Genomic DNA, 20,371 nt, shown 5'->3' on the forward strand with positions numbered 1-20,371 from the left:
GCATACATCGACAAAACACTTAGATTGGAGCAGCCATAATATAGAACGCAGTAGAAATGGTATATCAGTTGCAGTGAAACAACATTTTGAGACAAATCTTACAGTGTTTATAGACCCCAATAAATCAAATAGCCTAGGCGGAGGCTATTGGCACATTACTTTGTTTATGAGAAAGTTCCAAGGCTAGAATCCACACTTGAGTCAGAGTCAGCGTTCAAATCCCAGCAATATTTTTATTCCCAGTCAGAGTCTTTAACAAAGCAGGCTTCAAGACAGACAATAATTTATAAAAAGTCCAGGCAAGAAAATATTCAGGTCAGTTAAGACTTTTTCAGCAAAGGCATTTCAACCTCTGAACCAACCAACTTAAATATAGGGGAAAGGCTGCTAAAGCCCCCTTTTAACAACCTTTCCTGACAAGGGAATCTGGCATGTAAGCGAGCACTACTTTTAAGAGGGCATTTGTGTTCTACCTTGTTCAGTTGGCACTGTGAACTGGAAAAAATTCCTCCTGTGGAGTCCTCCTTCTGATTGGTTCTCACAATCTCAGACTGTAAATGAGACACTTACCTCAAGGCTGTGTCTTGAAGCTGTAGCTGATAGGTACTATAATCTCCTTTGGCCTCCAATCAGATGGGAAACTAGGCAGAGCTGAGCTCCCAAGCCCCGAGCTTCCCATGGCACTGGACTAGGTTCCAAATCATCCTACTGGCTCCAATGCTGTAGGGGCCATAGAGGTGCTTGGGCTAAGCCAGACAAAGTAAGTATACTAGAGACAGCAGCCATCGGGGACTGGGCCTCAGGGACTGCCTACAAAATAAAATATAAAATGGAATGGAATAAAATAAATCCCTGATGGAGAAGACTTTTCCTCCATTAGGCTCCAAAGGTTTTGAATTGATGGCACCGCACTGGCACTGCTCTGCCGCCAAACCCCGCTGCTCCGGGGGGGTGGCGAGTAATCCTCACTCGAGGAGGTAGTATGGGCATCCCAGCAGCCATTCAGCTCGCCAGGCTGACCCCCTGCCCCTTCCCAGCTTTCGGCGACCAATCAGAGGTCACCTTCCACCCAGGAATGCCCCAGAACAATGCTGGAGCAAGGAGAGATGGAGGAAGTGTCATAGTGATTTCACTCTGGCAGGAAAAACTGGGGTAAGTCCCCAACTTTTCCAGTCCACAGCTTCATGGGAAAGCCCCGCAGTGGCTGTGAGATGGCTGCTGTGTCGTGTAACTGACGCTGCAGCACAACACAGCCACCACGTGGCTTTTAAAATGTATGGATAGCCAGCTGGCCATATAAACCTGAATATATTGTTTACATTCTATATGCATGCAGTTCGTGCTTTCTTTTCAGTGCATTAATTCCAGGATTATTGACTTAATGCCTCTTGGCCTCTCATGTGTGTATTTGTAGCAGTATGTGTCTAAACGAGATTCAAACAAAAATGTAGACAATGCCAACATCCCCTTCCCCACCCCCCAAAAAGTCAGAGGGCAAGGTGGCTTACCTAGATCATGCAGAACAGGGTAAGCATAATCCCAGGTAAACCCTGACAGGAGAGAAAAGCTCAGCAGAGAAGGAAAACCACTGTCCTAACAAATCTGCTCTTTTAACGAATTCCACATTTTGAGTGTCTAGATGAACAGTTTCTCTGGCCATCACACAGAAATGATATATTTGCTACACGGAAATTCTAGTTGAGGCAGGAAGACTGTGATGAATCTCTTTCCAAAATTCTTTTATGATGTTTGCTTCTAAAGTGCCTATTCCGGAGTAGAAACTCTGTAGTGGGTTAGGTAGGATGGAATTGATGGACCTTTTCCCCAGAAATTTCAAGAGTCTACTGTAAAAAGAAAACAATGAAGAAAACTTTAATTTTATTACATAGGAGTATGTTTTCTTACTAGAAGACAGAAGCAATACACATGGCAGGGTAACTCTTTTTCTCTTGAGATTGGATAATTTTAATCCTTGCCTTTGATCTAGGAGCACAGGAGTTAACCAATTCCTGAGTGCCTTTTCTCACTGGATTAGCAAAGGGAAAGAATGAATTGCATACTCTTACACTGTTTTAGTCTCTAAAATTCAACTTATTTAGACAACAGTTATGTGAGGTGGTATAACATTATAAAGCCACCAATGAAGTCAAATTTACAAGATATCACTCAGAAAGATTTGTGAGGGAATACGAGATCCAAATTATTATTATTATTATTATTATTATTATTATTATTATTATTATTATTATTATTATGCAGACACACTTGACTGGTGAAATACATAGACCTAAAACACTTAGGAAAAATAGAGAAAAATTAATACAAATGCTTAATCTAATATTTCTTTATGTTTGCCATAGACAAATTTACCAATGGTAAGGACAGTTGGCAAAATCTGGTTCCATATAGCCTCTTGGGATTCCCTATTCTATATGGTGGGGGAAATACATTTCTCAGCTTTTGTATTTTTCAAATCAAGCAGAGTAGTGAGAAACACACACTATATCATAGAATCATAGAATCACAGAGTTGCAAGGGGCCTACAAGGCCATTGAGTCCAACCCCCTGCTCAATTCAGGAATCCACCCCAAACCATCCCTGAGAGATGGTTGTCCAGCTGCCTCTTGAATGCCTCCTGGTGTTTTGTTTTCTCAGTTAAAAAGATGTCTTCTTTATATGCGCACACACAAAATATGTGAGTGATCTACTTGCATTAGCAGTGTAAAGTAGGAGGAAGGACTTGTGTAAGACGAGGGACTGTTTTCCATAAGTAGAACAATTGCACCTTACAGTGTATGCTTCTGGAGCCACTGGTGCAACTTTCTAAGTTGATCTGGTATCTCCGACTTCTAGCTATGTCAGTACTTGTTGGATAAGAATAGATTGTCAGGGCAATATTGGTTCATTGTCTTAGCACTACCCTCTAAAAATGCCAAACATTGCCCCAGTTCACAAAGCAGGTTTTTTAAAAATAAAAAAAAATCTGGGGTACTGTGAATTCTGCTAGTTCACAAAGCTCGATTGCTCCTGTTGCCAGTAGATGTGCAAAGCAACCCAAGGAAGCTCTGTCCCTTGGTTGTTTGGTCTGACATCTGGAACTCTTTTTTGTCTCTCTCTTGACAAGCCAGAGTTGGAATTCTGGGTAAACTAATGTGCTGGTTTGTTTACAGTAACCCAGTATTTTACAAAGGCCTTTGCTAGACCTAACAGTAAATCCGCGACGGATGAGGGGAGACCCCGCAATGCAAGTATCGCGGGATGTCACCCTCGTTTACACATAAGGCGAGGCGATCTCATGAAGAAAGCCATCACACCCGCCACTTTTTTTACTTTTAAAGGGGACGATGAGCACGAAAGATCTTGTGCAAAGGTAAGTGGGGTTTTTTTTAAAGGGTTTCCCCACTCCCCCCACCCTGCCCCCGATGGGCGCAGAGCCAGGAAAAGCCGCAAAAACCGGCCACATGCTCATGGTCTCAGACTCAGCCCAAGACCGTGGGAAAAAGCAGGCCCAAAGGGGTGGGCTATATCCCAGGGCCAGGGAGGGTTGATCCCTGCCTGAGCCGGGGATCCCCTGTGCGTCATCTGGATGCACAGGGACGATCCCAGGTATCACCCCGGGATATAGCCTGGTCTAGCAAAGGCCACTGAACAAAAACAAAAAACCTGTTTGCTGTGCCATGCAAACTGTGCCATTACTTTGAAAGGGATGCTTGACAGGGGATGCTTATATGCTTACAGGAAATTGTGAAGCCTCCTGAACTTCTATATTAGCTTACTCAACAAACGAACAAATAAAAAATAAGAGCTTGACATGGGTTTTTATCAACCAGTACAACTTCACAAATCATACACTGTGGTGATCTTTTCCTCTGGTGTTACATGGAAATGGACAAGCACAAACCTTAGAGTTCTCTCTTAGACACAGGCACTTTCTCTTTCACGTCTGTCAACTAAGGACTGTATTTGTGCATATGTACACAACTGCAGGAACACAAAAGCCCTTGCCTTTTTGTACTCATGGTAACTACAGAATGGAACGACTCAGTATACCACATTATTTTGAGAGCTGCTACATATCTTTTTATAACATTAAAAACTATGGCCCTTTCTACACCTAAGGGTTATCCCAGGAAAATGGAGGGATCGTCTCTGCCTGCTCCCAGGATCCCCTGTGTGGCATTTGGTGGCACAGGAATGATCCCGGAACGATCCTGTGATATAGAGCCGGTGTAGACATGCCCTATGCATAATAAAGCACACATAAATAAAAGGCTATCATATTAATCTAACATTTTATTTAATATGTTCTTACTTGCATTCCCCAAGTAAATGTTTTTGGGTTTTTTTAAATCTAAGGATCTTGTATCTCTTTAAAGACTTAACAGATTTATTGTGGCATGAGCTTTCATGGTCTGTAGCCCATTTCCTTAAATAGCACAATAAATCTGTTAATCTTTAAGGTGCTACAAAATGGTTTGTTATTTTGGCTGCAGCAGACTAACATATCTAACCCTCTAGATGCTGGTTTGTTTTTGTTTTTTAAAAAACATGCTTGTTTTAATAGGCTGTTAAGGCGCACATTTGTGCAAGTGGTATTTGAAAATCAAAATGTATGTAAAAAATAATCACCCTTCCATATTATGCCTTAAAAAAAAATCTGTGTCCCAGACAGAGTTTGTAAGAATTCATTTCTATTTCCTTGGAGGAACTTTATACAATTGAGCAGTTTAATTTCTAGCAAACTGTACTTATGTCTAAAACTTGATTGTATTAGATGAGACAATAATGGGGGCAGGGGAGGAAAATGAAACATCACTCTAGTGTTAGATTATTGATAGTTTGAAAACAAATTCATCATATCTGAATGATTTTAATACATTTTTCAAATTTTATTAGGCTACAAATGGTTAATGTCTTTGGGAGGGGCTGTCAGTGAGCCAGGAAGACAAAGGGGAAAAAACAGGTGAAACTATTTTGAAATGTTTTCTATCTCATTTCAACTATTTTTTTAAAAAAAGTCTTTTTTAAGATAGAAGTAATCAACATAGGTTTAAAGTTGTAATGCATTGATGTTATGGCTTTTCAAGATGGGAGAGAGCATAGGCATAATTTTATTGTGCTTAAAACACCTGTTTTATCCTTTAATATGTACTGACCCTTCAACGGGACCTTCCAGTAGCAATACCCACCCCTTCAGTATTAATGAGATTCTAACTGAGTACATTATTTAAAATACCTTTAATATCAGTAAAGTGAAGAGTTCTTGGAATGAAAGAGCAGATTTGCATTTACATGATCTATGTACGTTACCCAGGCTATATGCAATTATTATAAAATTATGAAAATTATAGGAATGCCTGAATTTGTAAATCAAATTCAGGTAAAATAGCATTAAGACAAGGAAAGATGATCCAAAGTATGAAGCACCTCCCCACCACCACTTTATACATGTCTCTAGATGTATTGCCATAACCCCATATACACACCCTTCCAAAGCAGATATTAACCTTTCTAGCCTACTAAAACATTAATTATTGTAAAAAGACTAATTGTGACACCAACATATATGATTTGTTTGCATGTACATGTATTTGTTTCCATCTAAAAGAAACAATCAAGTTCTTACTTGCTAGAAAATAAACTTAGGTAATTGACATCAACATAAGTCATGCTAGGAAACTAGAAGTTCAAAGTTTATCAATAGTATTTGTTTGACAATTAGTGCAGACTGAAAGCATGGAAAGGACCATGTGTGAGATAGCATTTAATTTTCAAAAAGCCACTCCATGCTTCAATGCAGACCAATTTGGGGTGTGTGTTTTTAGACTTCTTGGTGCACAGGAGCTGCTATTGGAAGAGGTGATCCATCCAAAGTTAAGAACTATTAAGGATATGCTCAATAATCCCTATTAAATCGAGAGCTTCAAAGTGCTTATCTCGTTTGGATTGTGTCCAAGAAAAAAGTGTGTACAAATCTATCAATGTGCATATAGAGGCTCATTGGATTGTGCTCAATTATCTATCTGCTTGGCAAAGAACAAATGCCACATATAATTAAAGTTACTGGAGACATGGCGTATGATCCACAAATGCACTTTGTTCTGCTGAAAGACCTTACCGTCTTTCCCGCCACCAAATTGCACAGGTATCTGTTCCCTACCAAATCCCAGACGTACCTTAGTATCAGATGCCATATACTCACAAGTTGTTGTACTGGAACAACTATCCCATTCTTGGCTGAGAGATTTTCGTGCTAGAACAGTTGCAAAACCTCCCAGCCAGGAACAAAACATTGTCAGAATAAATATCATGGCTAGGGTTGCTATCTTTTGAATTGGCCCCCTGTAGCTGGTCCTTTAACAACTATTTGATTTGCAGGAATTAGAAGGCGACAATATTTATCTCTGTGATATGAAAGGTTTCAACTGCTAATTCCTACATATCAAGCAGCTGTGTTAAAGGCACAAGAACAAGCTCATCTTTTTTTCATGGACACTTGGCAGCAGTTTATGGGGTGTGGTGGGTATCTAGCTCAAAAATAGGCCTGTGGTTTGTTGTAGCTTGGCAACCTTGTATTAATATGATAGTTACACCACCACTGATGAGCACTTCTTTGAATTGTGCCTATGGTTTCTCTCCCATTAGCATTGTGCCAAAAGTACTGGAATGTGTTTCGACATGTAAATGGATGTTTCCATTGAAATGGAAATTGTTAAATTGAACAGTAATTGATAGATTGCTTTAAAATAGTGAACAGTCAAATACACGTATACACACAAAATGTTAATAGCGAACAGTAGTTACCTGTATTATTCAAATCAGGATTGGGTGAATGAATAGCTCTGTAATCAAAATTCTATATTTTCATCATTATTAGTATTATTAGTATTTTCTTTTTAACTATTAGTGTACAGAAAAGCAGAACATTAAACATATAGAATTAGATGCTAAATTGGTCTTCTGTGAATGGAAGGCTTTGGATTTTTGTGGGGTATAAAGAAGTGTACGGGAGAAAGGGAATTGGTGAAAGCTACCTCCCTCCTTCCACTAACAGTACGCTCCTGCCAGAAGGGACAATTCCGGATCTGATCCAAGACAGAAGAAGAAACTATGCAATAACTGCTGTGAAATGTACAATAAACTTAAAAGTTGAAAGAAAATGTTTTGACAATGATATTAACATTTAGTTGGACTACCAGTGTGAGATTCTTGAAAACAGCTTTTACAGTTGGTTTTTCACATGTCAATTTTTTTCCTATCAAATGCAGTTTAACAAATATTACAATGTAGGTTTTTGACTGGGCAGAACAGAGCAGCAACTCGGAGGTTTCTTCCATCAGCAGGAACTAACTTCTGCTCAGGATGCTTCTGATGGTGGGAATAGAGGGGCAACTGTTGCTGCTTCGCCTCTCCCCCTATGGCCCCAGAGCCACCTCCCACACTACACTATTCCAGAGGGTCCCCAACTTCCAGAGCAGATTTTTGGGAACATAAGGGGCTTCAGGGAGAGGAGGAAGTTAGGGAAAGTCATCTCCTCCCCAGTCTTCTAGTGGAAATGCTCTGCTAAATCAAAGGCCTTCACCGGATGGAAAGAACCCTTTCATTTGTAGAAAGCAAGTTTTGAATCCAAAGCATAGAATGTCTACATAAATTATTGAATAATAATACATTATTATTTACTTTTTAAAGTGAGCCTAAACACATTTATTTGGGAATTAGCCCTATTGACATTTAAAGAGCTTAACAAGTACATTTGTTGAGATGAAAAATGTCTTAAACTTTCCTAAACTATTCTAACACTTATAATAATTAAAATCTAAAATAGTAAAATATTATCTTCTAGAATGTATTTGTAAGTATGTGGCTGAAATATATTTTTAAGAGTAATCCTTAGGGATCACTCAGAAGTTTCCACAATCCTTTGATTATCACACATGCTATTCTTTCTTAACAAATTCATAAATTTGTTTAACAGAAATAAAATTAGTTTATTACTGTAAATGCATGAATCAATAACATTTTTCACATGTGAATTAAAGGGTTATTAAATCAATGTGCTATGCTAAGTTATACAAATGTGAATTATTATTGTTTCCCCTGCAGGAACCAACATCTGTGCCAAAAACAATGGTGGATGTCAACAACTTTGCCTCTATCGAGGAAATATGCAGAGAACATGCGCTTGTGCACATGGCTATTTAGCAGAGGACGGAGTTACATGCCTGAGACATGATGGCTACTTGCTTTATTCGGGAAGAACAATATTAAAAACTATACATCTTTCAGATGAGACAAATTTAAATTCACCAGTGCAGCCTTATGAAAATCCAGACTATTTCAAAAACGTAATAGCACTGGCTTTCGATTACAGCCAGAAAGGAAGAGGTACTAACCGTATCTTCTTCAGTGATGCACACTTTGGAAACATACAACTTATTAAAGATGATTGGTCTGGCAGAAAAATTATAGTTGAAAGTAAGTAAACTTTTTTCTTGTTCTACAATCTCATTGCACAACTGCAATAACTGTATCTTTAATTGGTTTAATTTGGGGGGGTGCAAATTTAAGGATGTGCATTTAATTTTTTTAGGCTATGTTGTTAGCAGCCTATTCCCATAATAAGAATAAAGAAGAAAACATTAAAGTTAGCATTTTCTTTTTAACACTGAGTGGTAGTTTGTGTTTATTACATTGCCATTCTGTTGCACTTTCTTCAGGACCCCCAAAAAGTAATTTATTGGTATTATGTAAATGTATATATATTTACCGCAATGCTTTACCTACTTACCTGGGAGTAAGCCCAATTGAACTCAATGGATTGTATCAAAATAAGTGTGCATAAAGGGGCTAGTGAATTCTGACTTCCTTGTCCCCTCCTCCCCTTGGCAACCCACCCCACCCCAAAACAGCTCCCTCAAGAGTTAGAGGACCTTGGAAATGGTGGGCTGTGGCATAGGGAGCTGAGGGGGAAGGGATTCTGTGAAGAGAGCTTCACCTCTCAGCCATCTGGGGCTTCAGTCTCTTTAATTCCTTAGTATTGAAATCAGTGGAGACACCCTTGATTTCAACTAGGGAGAGCTGCAGAAGGCAGCAGCGATCAAAATTCTAGTCCACAGTAGTCCTCATTAACAGTAGGGTGGATCATGTCATTTTGACATGGAATTCACACAGCTCAGATTCCTAAAGCATTCTTAATTTTGACAAGGAAAGTAGTTGCAGTCCCAAAAATGGCTGGAAAAAGGAAGAGGAGTTTGACAGCCATATAATAATACTGTGTAATTTTATGCCACATTTTTGACAATAGAAAAATAGTGGATTAAATCTTGTAGCCAACTAACAGCACAAGTCTACTCATAGAATCATAGAATAGAGTTGAAGGGTATAAGGCCATCGAGTCCAACCCCCTGCTCAATGCAGGAAAGTAAGCTTGCTAGATTACCACATTTCTACCTTTGTTTCATGAATACAGGTTATAATCAAGCAACATAATTAATCAAAACATTATATTGTGTATTTCTTCTAACTTAGCCAAGTGATAATGTATAGTGAATGAGAGACTAATATATGAATCTCTGGTTTGATTCTTGTTCCAGCCATGAACAGTGGCCTTAGGGAAACCAGTCCTTCTGGGATTCAGTCCTCCACCGCCCCGCCCCCCATCTGCAATGAGGGAGAATTAATACTGACCTACCTTACATGATTGTTATTGAGGACAATAATGCATGGGAAGCGCTTTGATAAATCTAAAATGTTATATAAGTGCTAAGAATGGAGATTATTATCGTCTTCACTGTCATGTTTCAGTTGACAGAAGATCAGTTTTGAATCTACATTCCACTAAGTACAATATGGCTATATTTCATGCAAACCATTACTTAGTACTCAGAATTGATGGTATGCAAGATGCTATTGGTCTACATTTCAATTTCACTGGTTTACCACTCAAATAGATAAATAAATTGCACATGACCCCCACATATGAACATATATGTAAACCGCCCAAAGAGCTTCGGCTATGGGGCTGTATAAAAACGAAAGGAAATAAATAACCCCATTATTTTATGTGTTTTGCACATCCCTAAAACGAAATGGTTGTCCAAACCCTACTTGTAATCTAACATTTTCTGTGCATGGAAACAACATTCATGAGTTATGAGGAAGCTTTTGTTAAACTGGTTTCCAGTTCACTAAAATATATTTACAACTCACAAGCACCACATTAGCTAACATGTTTTCAGCTCACTGGATACAGATTTACTAACAACCATTATCTAGTATGTTTCCAGTTCACTGGAAACAGATTTACTACTCATATACAAGCCGTTACCAGACACAGTTCCAACTCACTGAATATTGATTTAGAATTCATAAACAGTCCATTATCTGACAAATTTTCAGCTCACTGAACAGATTTGCAACTCATAAACAACCCATTATCTAACACATTTCCAGCTCACTGAAAGTAGATTTACAGTGTATAAACAACCCATTATCTAACGTGTTTCCAGTTCACTGAAAATAGATTTAGAACTCACAAGGATATCAGTAACTAACAAGCCTTTACCACCATAAATAAATATAAGAACAGTTTAACTTACCACATTCAGTTAAACATGATGTATGTTGTATCCACGTTTTCAAATTAAATGCCATAGTATAGGCATAGGGTCAATACTTACTAAACAAGGAAGTGTGTGTGTGTGTGTGTGTGTGTGTGTGTGTGTGTGTGTTTAACATGAGATCAGCTACAACATCTTAGTAGTGATCCATAAGGTCTTTTGTACATGACCATTTTGAGTGGGGAAATCTTGTTGTCTAACTTCAGGAACTTTAGTTGGAAAAATATGGTGATCTTTTGAATTGGTGGTACTGGTGGTGGTCTTTTTTTCTGGATATGGACTATTAAAAAATGTGTCAGTTGAATTTTATATCTAAGTAATTATCTGAAGTGGTAGATTAGAGTCAGGCAACAAATTAGTACAGACCTGACCTCCTTTCATGCTTCAAGAGCTATACTAATATAAACTAAATCTGAATGGTCATACCAATGCTGCAGACTTTCCAGTAGCCAAAGGTGTAATGTGGGGGGTGGGGCAGAGAGGGGGACTAGCAAATATCATAAAGTGAGATATAAGCAGTTGGGGATAGTGCTTCTGTGCAACTGCAATTATGCTTTTCAAATGGTAGGTTTTGTAGTTGTTTTTAGATCTGGAGGCCAGGGGCCATCTGTATTGTTCCAATGCAATTCTGAAAGGCACTGTTGATACTTTAAGGGTGTTTTGCTAATGGAACCTGTTGGCTTCACTTGTGCTTTGTTGAAATATTTTATAACTGTTAAGCACATAACAGGCTATTAATACTGTTATGTAGGGAAATGGATAAATTTCCTTTTATCGCTGTCTTATTTTTCCAGTATTTGTTAAGAATGAAAAGAGTAATATGTAAGGAACCTGAATAAGATGCCAGAACATATGTGATGTGTGAATAAACTACAGTTTGGTATATTTTTAAATGCATGCCTATAGAGTGATATCAATTGCTTGTTAGTAGATTGTTTAAAAAGTAGTGGTTTCAAAAAATGGTGGTGCTCTTAATGTACATCTACTGCTCTACTCAAGGGTCACCTTCAGAAACGTTTGAACCTTTCTTGTCTATCTTATACCTTAGTAATTTCTATATTAAATAGAAATATAGAAGTGTGACCTGCAACAAAATGTTATGTATCTCACCCTATGTGATGTTTTAAATCTTCATGGAAATTTACATTTGCCTAGGTTTTTTAACTTGTTTTTTTCTTCAAACTACACACTTCTAAATATATGTCCTCTCATAATATATTTTTGAGGGAAGAATTTCATTAGAACCTTTGTGAAAGCTCGTGAATAACTAAGTTCTGATCCACACATTATCTGGGAGATGCGGATCAGGTATTTCCTTTACAAATGTCACAAAGACTGAATTTCTCAAGCATCCCTATCCTCTAGTTCTTGTTCAGTGATGCAGCCAGCCTGGAAGAGGAGCTCTGTCTTACTATTCAGCCTTGTATTTCTATTAGTTAGTTGGTTTGTTTTCATTCTCACACCCTCGAGGCGTTTCCTTGCTATGCTATATGTTACTACAGGGCTCATTTTGGGAACTGGCTGACAATCCCCAAATTATGCATTTTACAGTTACATTGGGGGAGGGGCTCTGGAGAGTTTCCTTTTCCATCTTTCTCCTCCTAAAATATTTGTATATAGCATAGGGGAAGCATGATTTTTACATTCTAGTGCACATCTCTTCAATCCCAATCCCACCCCATCTGATACCCTGACCTTTTGTTTTGGATCCAAGCTATGCCTTTTGTGAGAGGAAAGGTACCTTCCACAAGAGGAACATACTTTCCACATGTAGAAGGGCTCTGCCCAATTTTGGGATTAAGCTCCTCCCCTCCCCCCCTATACACACACCACAGCTCAGTCTGTGTAGCATTTTCAGGGGGTTGAAGAGGCTGCCATAGGAAGAAGGCGGGAAGAAGTCCACTTTCGCTGGTGTGAAAAGTCCTCCATTCCCTCCTCTCCTCCATTTTTCCAACTGATAACCTTACTTTCTGTGTCTAACAATTAACCCACACAGTCTGCCAAACATCTGGTTGGGGGTGGTTGCTCATTCTATTTCTCTTCTATGTAAGTTGCAAATATGTTCAATCATAAATCCATTTTGTCCCATGTATTTTCCCTAAAATGTACATTTTTTATGCATTTCCTTCTAAACTAAAAATTTTGTATGGACTTTTAACTGAGAACTGCACCATAAAATTCAGGTGATTTTGAGGATATAGGCCAGTTTGCTGGGCATAAGTGAAAAGACTTTCACTTTTTTTGCAAGTAAGGTAGCATATAAATATTATTAATAATATTAATATTAATAATAAATAAAATAAATAAATAAAAATGTTTATTAGGTATTATAATAACATGCTTGCTCAGGACATTTGTCTCTCAACACATGTGCTTCTCTGTGTTCAAGGAGTAATCCCTTCTAGATCAAGAATGCTTCGGGGACTTTAGCTCAAAAATCTGCTAGGAGAAACCTCTTGCCAGTGTGACCTTGGCCCTATTCCACTTGAGGACAACCTGATCCCTGATGAAGTCTAGTCCTGCTAGCACACTAACCAAAACACAAAGGAACCAAGCATGGGCTATCTTCAGATTGTCTAGTCTGGACTGTTTAGTTTGAGTGCCTTCATTTGGTACTGAGGCAGCAATTGAGACAAGTCAGAGCTTTTCAGAAAATAAAGGATTTTATTGAAAGAAAACTCGGACAGCAATTAATAATGAAACTTTTCCAGAAGGGAGAAAGATAGGGAGAATGAGATGTGGTTTAAGTTGGTGGCAGAGCTATACAGTATAATTTTGGCTTGGAAGAAAAAAAAAAGTGGAAAAAAGGGTAGAAGGGGAATGGTAGTTGCAGTAGGACATAGAACAAACAAACAACAGGAAAATAGGAGTAGAAAGGAAAGAGGGAGAATTCACCTCCCAATGCAAGGCAGACACCAGCCAAGAACTCACAAGTTTGCAGGACGGAAGAGGAAAACTCAAGGGAATAAAAGACTGAAGAAAGAAGTGTGCCTTCTATCAACTTCGGCTGATACACCAGCTGCACCCCTTCCTAGAGTTAGAAGTCCTAAAGACAGTAGCGCACACACTGGTAACTTCGAGGCTCGACTTCTGCAATGCACTCTACATAGGGCTACCTTGTGCCTAGTCCAGAAACTTCAATTAGTTCAAATATGGCAGCCAGGTTGGTCACCAGTACACCTGGGGGAGGGGGGGACCACATTACACCAGTTTTAAAATCTCTTCGCTGGCTGCCAATTAGTTTCCGGATGAAGTATAAAGGGTTGGTTATTACCTTTAAAGCCCTACATGATTTGGGTCCAGGCTACCTGCGGGATCGCCTTCTCCCGTATAATCGGCCCCACACACTCAGGTCCTCTGGGAAGAATCTACTTCTGTTTGCCAAAATTAAGCCGACAAGTATTACCCAGATGACCTTCTTTTCTGCTGCTCCCAGACTGGAATGGCCTGCCGGAGGAGACTCGTTAAATTACTAGTCTTTTAGCATTTAAGAAAGCTATAAAGACTGATCTATTCCGGCAGGCCTATCCAGTGGAATTTTAGGATGTTTTTAGGATGTTTTAATAATGTATACTATGTTTTAAATTCAGTTTTATGTTTTTTATACTTATTGCTCCCCGCCTTGATCCAAACGCAGAGGCGGGTAAGAAATAGTATTATTATTATTATTATTATTATTATTATTATTATTATTATTATTATTACTATTTGCAACTCTGGAAAAGAGAGAGAGAGTTCTGCTGTGCTAGGGTAGTTGTCCCGGTAGGGGAAATAGAGTTGTCCTCAGGGCATGTTGATAAATAAATGCTGTTTGTTTGGGTTTTCAGGTTAATAAAGTATTTTCATGATGTTGCCTTTTTCCTTACATGTTTGTTTTGAGTCTTAGATTAGATTGTAATTAGGAAGAGGTACAATGTTAGCATTTCTAGAGGTTCCATCCTTTCTAAATAGTGGGTGAATTTGATCTTCATTAGCAGTCCCTGGATCACCGTTTGAGGCAAAATTGAGATGTATTTTTTTTAATTCAAGGAGCTAGGAAACAATCAGAATCGCAGTGGAACATGCTCCAAGTGAGACCAGAGCTAGTGGCAGTTGGAGGATGTTGATTAGGGACACTTAGAGAGAGGTCAAGGAAGGAGTTGAGATAAGATGAACAGAGATAGAGGGAGTAATTAGAGGCCAAAGGTAGTTAGGTAAATTAGCGAGTAGAATAAGAGGCAGGGTGTGAATGAGAAATGAGGGATAGAAACTATTGAAAGCAGATATGTGATATCAGATTTTTTAGAGCATTATATTATTATTTATTAGTTACTGTTTGTTCCGAACACTGACCTGTTAAATAAATAAATAAATATACACTGATGCTTTTAAAGAAATACCAACGTTCTTGTCTAGGCAGAATTGTAAGTTGTCACCTGACATTCTAAGTATATAAAGAAGAGAGTCCTACTGCTCTCTATAAATCAGTAAGTAGTGGCAACTGGAGTGAGTCCTTGAAAAAGCTCTAAGGGCCAGGGCCTTATGGGGGACCTCTAGTTACATCACAGTTATTCATTTATTATTTTTAACGGAGATTCTCTGAGCAACACTTGGCTCACATCACAGGACAATCCTGCTGGTGAAATTGATGAGGTGATTTCTCCTCCCTCCTGTAGTTCCCTGTGCCTCCCAAAAGCTGTTGTGGATGATTGTAGGATCCTCCAGAATAGAGTGGGAGGTGACATGGGTGGGTGTGTGCAGGAGAAAATGGGGAAATGGCCTCTTCCTCCCCCACCTTCCCCTCACAGGAGCTTCAGGCTGGATGCAAAACCCCTTCTACAAAGAGAAGGAGCCCTTTCAGTTGCAGAATGGCCGCTCAGAATCCAAACTAAAATACTCTGATCAACGAAATGAGTTATTTTAAATTAGTTATTTTAAATTTGAATTTTCTGAGATTACATGGGCAAAGGTCAGAGAAATTAGCTGCTCTTTAACTTTCTTGACTATGATGTGTGGAGAAAGAATTCTGTGAATAGTGTATTCCATTGCAGTATTAAATCTGTATTCTATTTGTTGGTGGGGATTTTAAGGACCACATTTTCTAATTTTATAAATTAAACGTGAACACTTATTTCCTCACACTAAGTAGTATCATTCTTTTAATGTTTGCAAAAAGAAATAATCAGACAATCAAGCAGTCTGTATGTCAGTAACATAGCTGTTCATCTTGGTAATTTATTCATTTTTATTATATCTTATTATTATCATTTTTTTTAATTGTCTGCCATTGATGATTTGTTGCTTTATGACTACCTTAGGAGCCCAGTGAAAGAGTAAAGAATTAATTAGTGTTCTCATTGTGCTATTTGTAATATGTGTGAACTGTTGAATCATATCCTCAGATGGTTTATTGTTTTTAAAACATAGCTTTCATCTCAGTCACCAAATGGTGACCACCTGTTGTCTGTTAAAAATGTTCTGTCTGAACAGATTGCCAGAAAGCAACCTCGTTCCCAGCGTCTGGACTAGTAAATCAATTAGCAGACTGTTCCTAAAAAGGTAAATTGTGTGAACGCAATGAGTGACTAAATAAGAAAGCAAGGGAGAGGTTAATACGGCTAAAATATCTTCTAAAATGCATTGACCACAACTCAGCACATCTGTACTTTATACTTTATTATAGGCATGCTTTAACCTAGGGGTAGGCAACATGGAGCCCGTGGGCACCAGTGTGCCTCCTGAAACCTTTCTTGGCACCTGCAACAGTGCACACATTGTGTTCACCTCACCCATTTTTTTTAATCAAGATTTTTTTTTCTTACCAGCATTTGGAATCTCTTCAAAGCAAAGTGTGTATGTAAATAGATGGAAGTGGGGTGGGTGTATGTCTTGTGTAAAATAGGTTTCTCTTGGTGCTGAAAACTGTGGGTTCAAAGGAGTTGCTTAGTGTCTAGACGCTAGGACCCCGCCTTTGCCTTGTATTCAGTCTTTTAAGCATGTTACTTGTCCTTTGCAACTAGCTACAATGCCCATAGCAGCTACTTTGTGGTGTCGCCTAGTTACAGTTTCTCAAATTGTCAGATGTGCCCACTGGCCAAAGAAGGTTGAATACCCCTGCTTTGGCCCATTTTAGTGTTCAGTTCAGTGTGTTAAATACTGATAGAAATTGTACATATAGTCATTGAAATGTTTGCTTCATAATGTTCCATCTTTTCTCCCCACCAATGTGCTTTTTTATATTACCCTGCGAAAACATCCAAACAGGAACAGAGTTTTTGTGATATGGTCAAGAAAGCCAGTGTGGTATAATGGCTAGAGTGTTGGACTGGGCATCTGGAGGGTTTGTGAGGATAAAATGGATAGGAGGAGAGTTGTGTATACTGCCTTGGGTTCCTTGGAGGGAAAAAAGGCAGCATATAAATGTAATAAATAAATAAATTCAGCTCTTCAGCTGCTATGAGCTCAAAAAGCCATATTTTCTATTAAACTTTAATAAGAAATAAGAAATACTAGAAATAAGCCAGTTGTAAAATTGCTGTCAATTGCCATGGCTGGAGCTTTACAGCCATTTTTTTATTATTGCATATGCACAATGACAGATTTTCAGTAAGATTTCGTCAGTTGCTCCCCCCTCTCCCGCTATTCTGCTCTCCAGAAAGTCAGATGAAGAGCACCATGATAGTATTTATAGGCTGGATCTCATTGGTGGGTTGTAATCCATCTTTGTTAAATTCAGTAAAAGTGATAGATGGCATTTGGCAATGTAATGATGTGATCGCTGTACCATTGCTTCTGTAAATCATAAGCTGTTGCTTTCTGTTGTGTAGACAGTTAATCAGTTATATACCATATTACTGATTTAATTCAGATTGTCAGTAGCAGGTGAATAATGTGAATGTTTGTTTATTAATATCATATTGTGTTAGTGCTCACTTCATTTAAATATGCCATTCATTTGAAACCATAAACTGCTTCTTCATGAACAGGATAAAATAAATATAATTGGTGTTCTATGCATCTAATGGCATCAGTATTTTTATCTAATCTATCAGGGATAAATGTATGTTTATATTGTTTTTGTTATTTATAGACCTATCCCCTCTACATTTACAAGTCACTATTATTGCTTTGTATATTGGGAGTTTATGTTCCAGATGTGATGCCCTATATGTATCTGGTGCCCTAGCTTTAGTTAACATTCACTATGGACATTCTGCAATATCCAGTTATCGCTATTCTTGATACAAAAGAGCATTTCCTCCATTAAATACTTTGTTTGCGACAAGTATTTTCATTAGCAAGAGAAAGCAACCCCACAGAAGTAAGATCCACAAGCCCCAAGTAAGGAAATTGTCAACCTCAAAAAGTATTTCTCAAGAGTTGTAAACCCTGGTGTCATTTCTTGTCTGCCTGTCTCTGTTTCATGTACTAATAAATGAAAAATTGCAATTCAGAGAGCTAAATTTATAATTATGTTTCCATTATTCATGCCATTTCTGTATTCTTGGTATATGGCAGTTGGGTATTTTAAGACATAATGCGTACATTACACGTAATGCGGCCAGTAGTGGTATCAGTAGGATGCTGCCATCTAACAACATTAAGATATAAAGATTAGAATCTTTTAGAAATAATTTTACATTCCTACTGTAGAGTTCATACATTTTTGTTATTTAAAACTATTATTTAATATTTTCTATCAGATGTCGGTTCTGTGGAGGGTCTTGCATATCATAGGGCTTGGGATACTTTGTACTGGACCAGCTCTACTACATCTTCTATTACAAGGCACACAGTTGATCAAAAACGAAGAGGTGCTTTCAACAGGGAAGCAGTAATAACAATGTCTGAAGATGATCATCCACATGTATTAGCTCTGGATGAATGCCAAAAGTAGGTGTTATGTACATCTTTATTATTTGTTCATGAGTTTGAATTTTCCAATTTATTTCATTTCCTACTCAGAAATATCATGGTTTTGAAAGAAATGGTGGTTTTGTTGTTTTACTCTGGAGTACTTGCATTCAGGTCTCTGGGGCTGCTGAATATATATCTTACTTCTATTATGGCCAAAATACCTTGAAACTCTAAATTGGGGGCTGCATTTGGATAACACAATAGTTAATGGTGGGTTAACAGTCAACTCCATGTTGGTTATTGAGGGGGTATTCCCCACACGACATGATTATAGTCAACCATGGTGTGGATTAAGACCAGCGTTGAGTCTCAGTTATTTACAGAGATTGCCTATTTAACAAGACTTGAAAGATGACCTTCTTCCATGTGATAAAATATTCTGCTAATACAGATTCCGAACCAAAATCCAAAAACCACAAACCCCAATAATACAGTTCACAATTATATTTTTTCCTAAGGATTACAAATCTACAGATATGGACTTGATGGACTTCATCTCCATATCTGTAGATCCTTGGGAAAAATCTTTTCTGTTACACTTCTGATTAGTTGTTGTTGGGTGGCACCTCTCTACTCTTCTAGTAGTAAAATCAGATCCTCATAAACCAATGTTTTTAAAAACATTCCATCTTTCAATAATTCACAGAATAATATTCCCATTTTAGTAGCTATTTTGGCTCACCCCTAATCTAACTCACATGTAGATTTGCAGGTCACCACAGTTTGTGACTGATAGGGTATTCTGTGAAATTGGTTTCACCCCCCGAATCACTATTTTGTTTTTGTCTGCCCTATGATATGCAATTTTGCACTTGCTTCTTGTTGATAGATCTCAGGGTCATAATAAAAAAAGATATCACATCCCACACAGCTGAGGTCTGCCTTTCCCACCTTTTAATAATCACATCAGGGCAAAAACAAAATGGTTATCATTACATGGTGATGGTAGTGATGATGATTGCTACAACAGGGCCAAAACAGGTATTATTTTACATCCATATCTAGTTGCTACATGTCCCTCCCTTGACCATTTTTACTGTAGATTAGGTTCAGGGGCTCAATCCAGATTTTAAAAGCCCCTCCCCCACTACGGGTCCTGATGTGGCTTTCTCACTGCTATGCTAGAAGTTATGCAAGTGAATCTAGTTGTCATCCTAGACTCTCTCAACAAAATTAAAGGTACAGTAACAGGTAACACAGCAAGAATGATTACCATTCTCCCCCCGCCCCAAGCTTACTGAAAAGCAAATAAAACATAATATATATATATATATATATATATCTGTTAGATTGGGATTATTATTATTATTATTATTATTATTATTATTATTTATTTATTTATTTATATAGCACCATCAGTGTACATGGTGCTGTACAGAGTAAAACAGTAAATAGCAAGACCCTGCCGCATAGGCTTACAATCTAATAAAATCATAGTAAAACAATAAGGAGGGGAAGAGAATGCAAACAGGCACAGGGTAGGGTAAGCAGGCACAGGGTAGGGTAAAACTAACAGTTTTAAAGTAATATTTGGTTTGGCCCTTATAAGTCATTTTACAGGCTGAAACCACTCTTTTGAAATGTGGAAATGTCTTTGTCTTTTAATTTTTTAATACAGTTTAATGTTTTGGACTAATTGGAACGAGCAGCACCCAAGCATCATGAGAGCTACACTGTATGGGAAAAATGCGCAAGTTGTCATCAGCACTGACATCCTGACACCAAATGGACTTGCTATTGATCACAGTGCAGAGAAATTGTACTTTTCAGATGGCAGCTTGGGAAAAATAGAAAGGTGTGAATATGATGGATCACATAGAAATGTGAGTATGGTCATAATACTGATTTCAGTAACA

The 20,371-nt window shown here is 38.1% G+C and overlaps 1 protein-coding gene across 1 annotated transcript in view; it reads left to right on the forward strand.

The window, feature by feature from the left end:
• The window catches only part of LRP1B (LDL receptor related protein 1B), a 976,641-nt gene that overhangs the window by 801,604 nt on the left and 154,666 nt on the right, over positions 1-20,371 (forward strand). The window contains exons 41-43 of the mRNA XM_063116589.1: positions 8,104-8,475; positions 18,302-18,491; positions 20,134-20,338. Of these exons, the coding sequence (XP_062972659.1) occupies positions 8,104-8,475; positions 18,302-18,491; positions 20,134-20,338 (767 nt within the window). The remainder of the gene's footprint in view (positions 1-8,103; positions 8,476-18,301; positions 18,492-20,133; positions 20,339-20,371) is intronic.

The sequence above is a fragment of the Elgaria multicarinata genome, chromosome 2 (assembly GCF_023053635.1).
Source record: "Elgaria multicarinata webbii isolate HBS135686 ecotype San Diego chromosome 2, rElgMul1.1.pri, whole genome shotgun sequence".
Lineage (NCBI taxonomy): Eukaryota > Metazoa > Chordata > Lepidosauria > Squamata > Anguidae > Elgaria > Elgaria multicarinata.